At 42.3% G+C, this 12,094-nt stretch overlaps 1 protein-coding gene across 1 annotated transcript in view; it reads left to right on the forward strand.

Annotated features, from left to right (window-relative positions):
- LOC137370961 (rho GTPase-activating protein 20-like) overlaps positions 1-12,094 on the forward strand; it is a 126,258-nt gene that overhangs the window by 92,824 nt on the left and 21,340 nt on the right. The window contains exon 10 of the mRNA XM_068032847.1: positions 10,832-11,010. Within this exon, the coding sequence (XP_067888948.1) occupies positions 10,832-11,010 (179 nt within the window). The remainder of the gene's footprint in view (positions 1-10,831; positions 11,011-12,094) is intronic.

Raw genomic sequence — 12,094 nt, forward strand, 5'->3', positions numbered from 1 at the left:
TGAGCTCAACCCATATGGCCTCATTTGATGATTCATTTAGCATATCATCCGTCCTCACAGCTGTAATTGATGCTTTAACAAATAATGCTACACCACCTCCTTTTTTTTCTCCCCCTCTCTATCCTGCCTGAAAACTCTATATCGAGAGATGTTGAGCTGACATTTTTGCCCCCGTCAGCCAAGTTTCCATTATAGCAATGAAATCATGCTGCCATGTGTCTATCTTTGCCCTCAGCTCATTGGTTTTATTTGCTATACTCCTTGCAATTAAATAAATACCTTTTAACACTGCCAAATTCCTGTGCTGTACACTTTTTAACGTTTACCTCTTCTGTCTTTCAGAGTCACTCACTAATTTTCTGCCTCCTGTTTCCTGCTCTGAATTTGCCCTACCTGAAGCTGCCTTCAGGTTCCCATCCCCCGCCAATCTTGTTTAAACCATTCCCAACAGCACTAGTAAACCATCCTACAAGAATATTCATCCTGGTCCTGTTCAGGTGTAGACCGTCTGGCTTGTACAGGTCCCACCTTCCCCAGAACCGGTCCCAATGCCCCAGAAATCTGAAGCCCTCCCTCCTGCAACATCTCTCCAGCCACGCATTCATCTGGTGTATTCTCCTTTTTCTATACTCACTAGCACGTGGCCTTGGGAGTAATCCAGATATAGGTAGAAAAAGGGATGAGGTCCTGCTTGTTAATCTCTTTACTAACTCCCTAAACTCAACTTGCAGGACCTCATCCCTTTTTCTACCTATATCATTGGTACCAATGTGGGCCACGACCTCCGGCTGTGCACCGTCACCTTCCAGAATGCTCTGTAGCCGCTCGGTGATATCCATGATCCTTGCACCAGGGAGGCAACATACTATCCTGGAATCGCTTGTCTGTTCCACTAACTATAGAATCTCCCACCACAATTGCTCTCTTTGTCTTTTCTTCTCCCTCCCTGCACAGCTGAGCCACCCATGGTGCTCTGGTCATGACTCTCGCTGCACTCTCCAGAGGAACCCTCTCTCCAATCGGTACTCAGAACTGAATACGAGTTAGAAAGTGGGATGCCCTCCGGGGCTCCTGCACTACTTGCCCTGTCCTTCTTGTCTTTTTGGCAGCCACCCAGTAACTCTCTGCCTGTGCTCTCTTAAGCTGCGGAGTGACCACCTCCTGAAATGTGCTATCCACATATCTTTCAACCTCGTGAATGCACCTCTGTGACACCAGCTGCTCCTCGAGTTCCAAGATTTGGTGCTTGAGTTTTTTGCATTTTGTGGCAATACACCATCTGCATATGTAGTTGTCCAGGACATGGGTAGAGTCCTGGAGGCCGCACATGGCATAGGATATGCATTCGATGGTTGCAAGCAGCCATGCCATGCCTCGAATTATTTATTTACTGCACTAAAATTGGAAGCTAAATAAACACAATAAAATGGTTCTAAATAGAATGAACAAATGAATAACCCCCCCTACCGACTACTGGTATTTTAGCTTGTACTTAGTAGTTAGTCTTAAATGCTAGAGAAAAAATAAAAATCAGTAGAAAAAAGAAAATAAAGAAAGTAAGAAAATAACCACCAGATACACACTGACTTGCTCCCTGTGCCTCACTGCTCTCTCTCCCCTCTTGCGCTGTTTATCGCTCTGAGGTCTCACCCGGCCAATCACTACCTGCCTCCCTGTGATGTCACATCTCAATTTTTCTTTCCGAACGTCGGCAGACTGGTGGCTGTGGCAGCTTCAATTAGCCCTGCTCCTCTCTCGCTGTTTCCCAGTGAACTCTCCTGCTCACTTGATTAAATTTAATTGATTTTTCTTAATTAATTTATAGTTCTTCTCCTTACTGAGCTCCCTCACTTACCAAACCCCCTTCTTCACACCCTGTGCACTCAAGGAGCACTCAGTGCAGACAAGCAGCACTCAGAGACCCCTGAATTTATACTCTCTGAAAATCAATGATGAATCAGCTTTGCAAGAACTCAGAAACCAGTTTAAGCTAGCTGCCTAATTAACCAGCTACAGCTATTCTGAGAGCTTGTGTATCCTTTTTAAAACTGTAAGAAACTTAACTTGCCTCTTAACTTTAACAGAAATTTTAGTTAATTGCTAAATTTAAACAAAAAAACTAGACTAGAGAGATTAACCCTTAAAATGTCATCACTTACCAAACCCTCTTTCACACTTACTGCAGACAATTACTGAGTGCTGCTGCAGGGCACAGAGTATTAAGGGAGTTTGGTAATTGAGGGAGTTCAGGAAGGAGGGGAACATAAATTAAAAAAATAAATAAATTTGAGTGCACAGAGCGTAAAGTGGGAGTTTGGTGCCTGAGGGAAGGGACCTTTTTTTCTTTCCTTCTTCCACCTTTTTTCAGCCTCCAGTGGCTGCCTCTCTCTTTGGTACAGGGGAAGAAGTTGATTGGCAAGTAACTAGTAAGTTATTTTACTTCTCATTGTAATAAAAGGTTTTTAAAGTTATGGTATGACAGGTCAGCTTGGCCAAGTGGATTGTACGTCCTGCAGTATGTGGGAAGTCAAGAACACACCATGTGTCCTAGACGAACACATCTGCAGGAAGTGTCATGGCTGCAGAAGCTTGAGCTCCAGGTTTTGGAACTCAAGCGGTGGCTGGAGTCACTGTTGTACATTCGCGAGGCAGAGGACTACTTGGATAGCATGTTTAGGGAGGTGGTCACACCGCAGGTCAGGAGCATGCAGGCAGCGAGGGAATGGGTGACCGCCAGGCAGTCTAAGAGAACCAGGCAGGCAGTGCAGGAGTCCCCTGAGTCTATCTTGCTTGCTAATTGGTTTTCCATTTTGGATACCGGTGAGAGTGATGGTTCCTCAGGGGAGTGCAGCCAGAGCAAAGTCTGTGGCACCACGGGTGGCTCAGTTGCACAGGAGGGGAAGAAGAAGAGTGGAAGAGAAATAGTGATAGGGGATTTGATAGTCAGGAGATCAGACAGGATTTCTGTGGCAGTAAATGTGACTGCAGGATGGCGTGTTGCCTCCCTGGTGCCAGGGTTAAGGATGTCACGGAGCGGCTGCAGGACATCCTTCTGGGGGAGAGTGAACCGCCAGAGGTTGTGGTCCACATTGGTACCAATGACATAGTTAGGAAGAGGGATGAGGTCCTGAAAGCAGATTTTTGGGAGTTAGGAAGGAAATTAAAAAGCAGGACCTCCAAAGCAGTAATCTCAGGATTACTCCCAGTGCGACGTTCTAGTGAGCATAGGAATAGGAGAATTGATTAATTGAACACGTAGCTGGAGAATTGGTGTAGGAGGGAGGGCATTAGATCTCTGAGGCATTGGGACCAGTTCTGGGGCTGGTAGGACCTGTACAAGATGGACGGGCTACACCTTAACAGGACTTGAACTAATATCCTCGCAGGGAGATTTGCTCATGCTGTTGGGGAGGGCTTAAACTAGCTTATCAGGGGGATCGGAATCTGAGGGGTAGATCAAATTGGAAGGAAGTAAAGTTGGTAACAGGAGGTAGAAAAGTAGCAGGTGACATTAGAAGGCAGGCGCAACAAAGGCGAAAATCAACGAGGCTTAGAATGCAGAATGTCAAGAAGGCAGGGTTAAGAGCACTCAACCTGAATGCAAGCAGCATTCGCAACAAGGTACATGATTTAAAGGCCCAAATAGAGGTAAATGGGTATGATCTAATTGCCATAACGGAAACGTGGCTAGAGGGTGACCAAGACTGGGAACTGAATATTCAAGGATATTCAATATTTAGGAAGGATAGGCAGAAAGGAAAAGGAGGTGGTGTTGTGCTGATAATAAGGGATGGGATCAGTACATTAGTAAGGATGGATTTCAGATCAGAAGAACAAAATGTGGAATTTGTTTGAGTGGAGCTAAGAAACAGCAAGAGGCAGCAAACATTGGTAGGAGTTGTGTATGGGCCACCAAACAATAGTGGTAGTGTGGGGCATGGTATTAACCAGGAGATTAGAGAAGCTTGTAGCATGGGAAAGACAGTAATCATGGGAGATTTCAATCTGCATATAGACTGGTTAAACCTAATGAACACTAATGCTGTGGAGGACAGGTTTCTGGAGTGTGTTAGGGATGGTTTTCTAAAGCAGTATGTTGAGGAACTGACTAGAGAACAGCCTATTTTAGATCTAGTATAATGTAGCGAGAAAGGGCTAATTAATAATCTTGTTGTAAAAGAACCTTTAGGGATGAGTGACCATAATATGAGAGAATTTTACATTATGTTTGAAAGTGAGGTAGTTCAATCTGAAGCCAGGGTGTTAAATTTGAACACAGGAAATTATGAAGGTATGAGGAGCAAATTGGTTGAGGTGGATTGTGGAAATATGTTAAAAGGTATGACAGTACATAGGCAATGGATAGTCTTTAAAGAAATATTACATAGTTTATAGCAACTATACATTCCTTCAAGGCACAAAAACCCCAAAAGTAAAGACAGTCAACCATGGATAACAAAGGAATTTAAGGATTGTATAAAATTAAAAGAAAAGGCCTATAAAGTTGCCAGAAATAGTCGTGAACTTGAGGATTGGGAGGATTTTAGAATACAGCAACAGAGAACTAAGAAACTGATTTTTAAAAAAGGAGAATAGAATATGAATGTAAGCTAGCAAAAAATATAAAAACGGACTTTAAACGGTTCTACAGCTACGTAAAAATGAAAAGTTTGGCTGAGGCAAATGTTGGTCCAATACAGGCAGAGTCAGGAGAATTTATAATGGAGAATAAAGCAATGGCAAAGAAGTTAACTGATTACTTTGTGCCTGTCTTTACTGAGGAAGATACAAGAAATCTCCCAGAATTAGAGATCCAAGGGATTAGGGGGAATGAGGAATTGAAAGAAATTAGTATTAGTAAGCAGGTTGTATTGGAGAAATTAATGGGGTTGAAGGTTGATAAGTCCCCAGGACCTGATATTCTGCATCCCAGAGTGGTGAAAGAGGTTGCTATGGATATAGTGGATGCATTGGTGATCATCTTCCAAAATTCTATAGATTCTGGAGCGGTTGCTGCAGATTGGAAGGTCGCAAATGTCACCCCATTGTTTAAGAAGGGAGGGAGAGAGAAAACAGGGAATTATAGACCTGTTAGCTTTACATCAGTCATTGGGAAAATGCTAGAATCTATTCTAAAGGATGTGATAAATGGACACTTGGATAATAATGCTCTGATTGGGCAAAGTCAACATGGATTTCGGAATGGGAAATCATGTTTGATGAACCTGTTGGAGTTTTTAGAGGATGTTACTAACAGAAGTGATAAAGGGTGGACGTGGTATACTTGGATTTTCAGAAGGCTTTTGATAAAGTCCACCACAGGAGATTGGTTAGCAAAATTAAAGCACATGGGATCAGATGTAATATACTGGCATGGATTAAGGATTGGTTAACAGGCAGAAAACAGAGAGTAGGAATAAACAGGTCATTCTTGCATTGGCAAGCTGTGACTAGTAGGGTACCACAAGGATCAGTACTTGGGCCCCAGCTGTTCACAATATATATCAATGATTTGGATGTGGGGACTAAATGTAGTATTTCCAAGTTTGCGGATGACACAAAACTAGGTGGGAATGTGTGTTGTGAGAAAGATGCAAACCAGCTTTAAGGGGATTTGGACAGACTTAGTGAGTGGGCAAGAATGTGGCAGAAGGAATATAATGTGGAAAAATGTGAGGTTATCCATTTTGGTAGGAGGAATGGATGTGCAGAGTATTTCTTAAATGGTAAGAGATTAGAAAGTGTAGATGTACAAAGGGACCTGGGTGTCCTTGTCAATAAGTCACTGAAAGCTAACATGCAGGTGCAGCAAGCAATTAAGAAGGCTAATGATATGTTAGCCTTTATCGCAAGAGGATTTGAGTACAGGAGTAGTGAAGTCTTGCTTCAATTGTGTAGAACCTTGGTTAGACCGCACCTGGCGTACTGTGTGCAGTTTTGGTCCCCTTACCTTAGAAAGGACATTATTGCCATAGAGGGAGTGCAACAAAGATTCACCAGACATGTTCCTGGGATGTCGGGACTGTCCTTTGAAGAGAGATTGGGAAACTGCGCCTGTATTCTCTAAAGTTTCGAAGAATGAGTGGTGATCTCATTGAAACCTACAAAATACTTAAAGGCATAGACAGGGTCGATGCAGCTAAGACGTCTCCCCTGGTTGGGGAATCTAGAACCGGGGGACAAAATTTCAAAATAAGGGGGAAGGCACTTAGGACAGAGATGAGGAGAAATTTCTTTACTCAGAAGGTTGTAAATCTTTGGAATTCTCTACCCCAGAGGGCTGTGGAAGCTCAGTCATTGAGTATGTTTAAAGCAGAGATTGACAGATTTCTAAATACAAATGACATAAGGCGATATTGGGGTAGTGTGGGGAAAAAGGCATTGAAGTGGATGATCAGCCATGATCATATTGAATGGTGGGCCAGGCTCAATGGGCCGAATGGCCTACTCCTGCTCCTATGTTCCTATAAGCATCACTCCGAGACCCCTGAATTTATATTCTCAAACTCCCTTCGTCACACTCAGTGCAGTATAGTTTACCAACTACATGTCCATCTTTCCCTAAACTCCTTGTTCAATAGCATTTGCCAAAGTCATGAATTACTCCTCTGTGCCAGAGACCATGGTGCACTATTAGCATTCATTCTCCCAACTTTTCTATAGCATTAATATGGTTGACAATGTCATTGTTTTCTAAGCTCTCTCCTCTGTTCCAGCTAGCTATAAGGAACTGCCCTTGCAAAATTTAATTCTTATTTCTCTGAAGACAGTTAATGTATTTTCGGCAATTACTTTTCTTCTCTCCCTGCGCTGTCACTTCCGGAGTCCTCTGAGGATCTCTTTATCTCCCACATTTTACATTTGCTTCTTAGAGGTATCATCCATAGGCATGAAATGAACAGCCACTTGTGGGCTGATGATACCCAGCATTGCTACTACTTCTGTCAATCTGTCAACTGCTGTCAGACTATCTGTCTAATGTCCAGTATTAGCATTGGCTCAGTGGTAGCACTCTTGCCTCTGAGTCAGAAAATTGTGGGTTCAAGCTCCTTTCCAGAGACTTTGGTACATAATCTGGGTTGATAGTCAATACAGTACTAAGGGGAGTGCTGCACTGTCTGTTGCATGAAATGTTAAACAATGGCTCTGTCTGCCTTCCAGGTGGATGTAGAAGATTCCATAACACTATTCAAAGAATAGCAGGGCAGTTCTCCCAGTGTGCTGGCCAATATATACTCCTCAACTAATATCACTAAAACAGGATGTCTCGTTGCTCTATGCGGGACCTTTCTGTGTCCAAACTGACTGCCACATTTCCCTATATTACAACTGTGACAGTATTTCTTTGGCTGTAAAGCAGTTTGGGATGTCCTGAGTTTCTTTTCGTTGATTGATTCTATCCCCCTGCCTACCATTCTCTCAGGCTGAATCAGATCATTTGCAATCTTGGAATTCTGTTCCACACTGAGATGACCTTTAATCTCCACATCTTCTTCACTACAAAAACAATCACTTCAGCCTCTCAGAACCCTTTGTTGCCTTCAGACTCAATTACACTAACAATCTGCCTGCTGCTTTCCCATCCTTCATGAATCATAATTTATCCAAAACTCTTCTGGATGTATCTTGTCCTGCATTGAGACATATTCACCCATGACCTCTCTGCTTGCTGGTTTGCAGCAACTCATTTATTTCATAATACTTGTTCTTGTCTTTAAATACTGTAGTGGCTTTGCCCCACCCAAGCTGTGCAATCTCCTCTAGTTCTGTATCCGCTGTGAACATTCTGTTCCTTTAATTTTAGCTTTCCATGCATCTCTCTATTTTTTCATTCCACCTACAGTGGCAGAGTTTTCAGTTGACTCAATCCTATTCTTTGGAACTATCTAATTAAACTTTCCGTCCATATCTGCAACCAAGCTTTTAGTCATTCTTCCGAATCTCTCCCTTTCTGGCTCAGCATCTATTTTCCTAATGCCTATTTGTGAAGTGCCTTGGAATGTTTCTCTATGTGAATTTATTAGGTTCTACAGTATCAATACTGACTCAAGGCTGTAACTACAAAGTGACAATTATATATTGGTGATTTCCATTGTACATGTAGACATAGGAAATCGTAATGGAATTATAAAGTTGTAGTTGACATTTTGCTGTCTTCTTCACTGAAACCCAGAGGAAATGGAGCTTAATCATGCCTGTCATCTCTTTACAAATATGCCTCTTAGCCGATCCTGATCATGAAGCAGTGTCAGTGCTTGTCATGGAACTGTTCAGAAACAACCTGCTAGCTGATGGATTTTCCATAAAGACATGCAGCAGTGGTTAGCACCGCAGCCTCACAGCTCCAGCGACCCGGGTTCGATTCCGGGTACTGCCTGTGTGGAGTTTGCAAGTTCTCCCTGTGTCTGCGTGGGTTTTCTCCGGGTGCTCCGGTTTCCTCCCACAAGCCAAAAGACTTGCAGGTTGTTAGGTAAATTGACCATTATAAATTGTCACTAGTATAGGTAGGTGGTAGGGAAATATAGGGACAGGTGGGGATGTGGTAGGAATATGGGATTAGTGTAGGATTAGTATAAATGGGTGGTTGATGTTCGGCACAGACTCGGTGGGCCGAAGGGCCTGTTTCAGTGCTGTATCTCTAATCTAATCTAAAAAAAATGTAGAAATATGAAGTGAAAAATGTTTGAGCTCTCCGGTTCTCAGAATATCCTCTGAGTTTTGGAGAATACACAGAAGTGTTTTGAAAGTAAATTTTTAAAAATACAGTGAAGAAAGGGTGCCGACTTTAACCTTAACCTGTTGAGGCTTATTTCTTGTCATGCTCCTAGAATGGACCTGCACTGTACAATTACGTCATCCCTTCACCAATATGCAGCATCTTGGAAAGCTTAGCTTTCCATCAAATTGGATCTGTTTAAATTCAGGTCTTGATATTTCTGTATAGATTTGTTACCTTTGTTACCTCTAGACTTGGCTATTCCAATGCACACCTGGCTGGTCTCCCACATTCTACCCTCTCTAAACTTGAGGTTACCCAAAGCTCTGCTGCCCATGTATTAACTCGCACCAAGTCCCATTCACCTATCATGCCTGTGCTCAGTGACCTACATTGACTGCTGGTCAAGTAACAACTTGATTTTAAGATTCTCATCCTTCTTTTCAGATCCCTCCATGACCTTGCCCCTCACTATCTCTGTGATGTCATCCAGCCTCATAACCCTCTGCGATATCTGTGCTCATCTAATTCTGGTCTCTTGAGCATCCCCTTTTTTAATTGTTTCACCAATTGCCTGGGACATAAACTCTGGAATTCCCTCCCTACACTTCTCTGCATCTCTACCTTGCTTTCTTCCTTTAAGACACTCCTTAAAACCTGCCTCTTTGACCAAGCTTTTAGTCATCTGACCTAATATTTCCTTTTGTGGCTCGGTGTTATATCAGGCTGGATTTTACAGCCCCCCCCCCCCCCCCCTCCCACCCCAACTGACATTGGATTGGGGATCGTGACAGGGGTGGGGGGGGGGGGAGCAGAAAATGCCTCCGGCAGAGACCCGTCACGGGCCTTGACGCCAAGAAGGCCTGGCCTGATATTACCAGCAATAGTAAGGCCTTGTAGTGGCCCCACTGCGCTTGGTGATGGGACCAAAATCTGCACATGTAAAAAAATGCAAATAAATGAATTAATCCACTTACCTGCTCCCACTGTCCATCCTGCTCCGATATTGATGCCGGTGGCCGACACTCCCAGGCCTTCGGATCCCCATGCAGAGATCCAATGCGGGACACTGGTGGGGAAGTAGGAGCAGGTAAGTATTTCAGTGTGGGAGTGTGGGGGTGGGGTGGGGGGGTGGGGGGCAGCAGCCGGATCAAATTAATCTGATTGGTGTAGGGGATGGTGGGAAGGGGTGAATTTAAATTTTATGAACTTTCGCAGGGGGGAAAGGTCAGGTACACAAGGTAAGTAATCTGGCGGTGGGGGAGAGGGCAAGGAATGAATTGTATGATTATTGGGGGGGGAGAAGGGCTAGAAACATTTATTTAATTTTTTTAAATAAATTTTAAATGGCTATCTCTTTAAATATTTAAACTAAATGGAAGGGCTCGAAGCCCTTTAAAATGGTGTCGGCACCTGAGCAATGGCGCCTGATGCCATTGCCGGGGACGGACCGCCCGCCCCTCCACGTCATCATCATTATAATGCTTCTGTGAAGCACCTTGAGATGTTTTATTACATTAAAGCACCTGTATAAATATAGATTATTGTTGTAGTTCTACCACATAATTTTCTATGGAGCACTGCCTAACATTGATACAAAATGTGTTGTATAATTGGCCTGTTAGGGAGCATGTCAAAACAAAACCTTTGTGAATAACTGTTGGTTGCAGATGAATATAATATAAGGTTTCATGTTTGATTTGTAGTATTTGCATATAATGTATAAAAACTCTTAGAAGCTCGTAATTCTAGATAAAAGATGTGTAATTGTTTTAAATTAATAAAGATTGCTGTGATACCTCACTAGACCTCATCATCCAACAACTCTTTCAAAAATAACAAACCCAATCAATAGCACTAAGACAACAATAGCACTTAATAACTGTGGTTGTTATTTGTAGAATTTGTCATCTCATCCTTTGAATCATAATTGAAAACTAAAATGTTCTTGACAGCAAATCTACCAAATCATAACACTTAGTCATTGAGATGTTAAGATGCATGCAATTTTGATGTAACCATAACAACTTTGAAAAGCAAATGCTGCAATATGGTTTGCAGATGATTTTTCAAGCAGCTTCTTTTATGCCTTGCTGTTTTTTCTTCTTTCTGTAGATCCAAGTCAAAAGCAATACAAAAGGAAAAGGTCAATTATGAACTGGGCCTTCTGGCGTGGTTCCAGTACTCAGTTAGACAACTTGCCTCTTTCCCCAACCTCCATAACACCAGGCAAACTCTTCGGCCTTCCACTGCCAGCCATTTGTGAGGATGACAATTTCCCAAAGCCAATCATGGTAAGTGACAAAATGGCTAGAGAAGGACGAGAGAGTGTAGCTTATCTATAACCACTGAGTACTGAAGTATATCACTAAGGCAGTATACATGCTGAGTAGGGGATCATTTTAAAAGATTTACTGATTATTTTCTATAGAGATGAACAAGTGAAAGATTTATAATGTAGCAACAATGTGATAATGAAATTCAAACAGTGTATAAGTTGGGTGGATTTTTTTCGTCATTTATAATGCATTCTATCATGTTTTATGTTTATTGAATGCACACATTTTCATAATAATTGCCTAGATTGTAGGTTTGTCACGGGAAGGAGAGGAGCTGAATTGGAAGAGGGACAATTAGTTTTCAGCGACATTACTTTATCCACAGTCCTTGGCTGGAAAGTAACAGCAGGTCAATTCAGAAAGCTTTCAAATGTAAGCAGAGGGACCTTGAATTTCCACGATGCCTCCCCAATTTTAAATACAATATTTGGTATGGAACTGAGTCATTGAGACCAAAGAAGAAGGAAAGGAAGAAAGAACTCGCATTTAGATAGTGCTTTTCACAACCTTAGGCTCTCCCAAAGTGCTTTGCAGCTGATGAAGTATTTTTGAAGTGTAGTCATCATTGTAATGTAGGGAAATATGGCAGCCAATTTTCACACAGCAAGGTCCCACAAACAGCAATGAGATATTGACAAGATAATTTGTTTTTTGGTGTGGATTGAGGGATAAATATTGGCCAGGGCACCGGGAAGGTTCCAGGTGCAATGGTCAGTTCGTGTCGTGTTAGCTGCTCTGAGTGCTATTAGCAGCACCATGGATTCTTAAGCCTACATTGTCCACCTGATATTTTAATACCAGCGATACTTCTTTTAAAATAAATAGATTACCATTGGAGGCCCCAATAATTTAAACAGGATTCTGTATGTAATTCTTACAGTTGTAAACAATAAAATCATTAAACCCTGAATGATTCAATTAGACTATAAAAAAATCTGTGAACACTCTCACTCAATATTTTCTGCACAGTAGTAAGCAAAGAGAAATACTATTCATCAACCCTTCACGGAGTTCTAAACACTATGGTGTGCTCGTGTGA

The sequence above is a fragment of the Heterodontus francisci genome, chromosome 6 (genome assembly GCF_036365525.1).
Source record: "Heterodontus francisci isolate sHetFra1 chromosome 6, sHetFra1.hap1, whole genome shotgun sequence".
NCBI classification, from domain to species: domain Eukaryota; kingdom Metazoa; phylum Chordata; class Chondrichthyes; order Heterodontiformes; family Heterodontidae; genus Heterodontus; species Heterodontus francisci.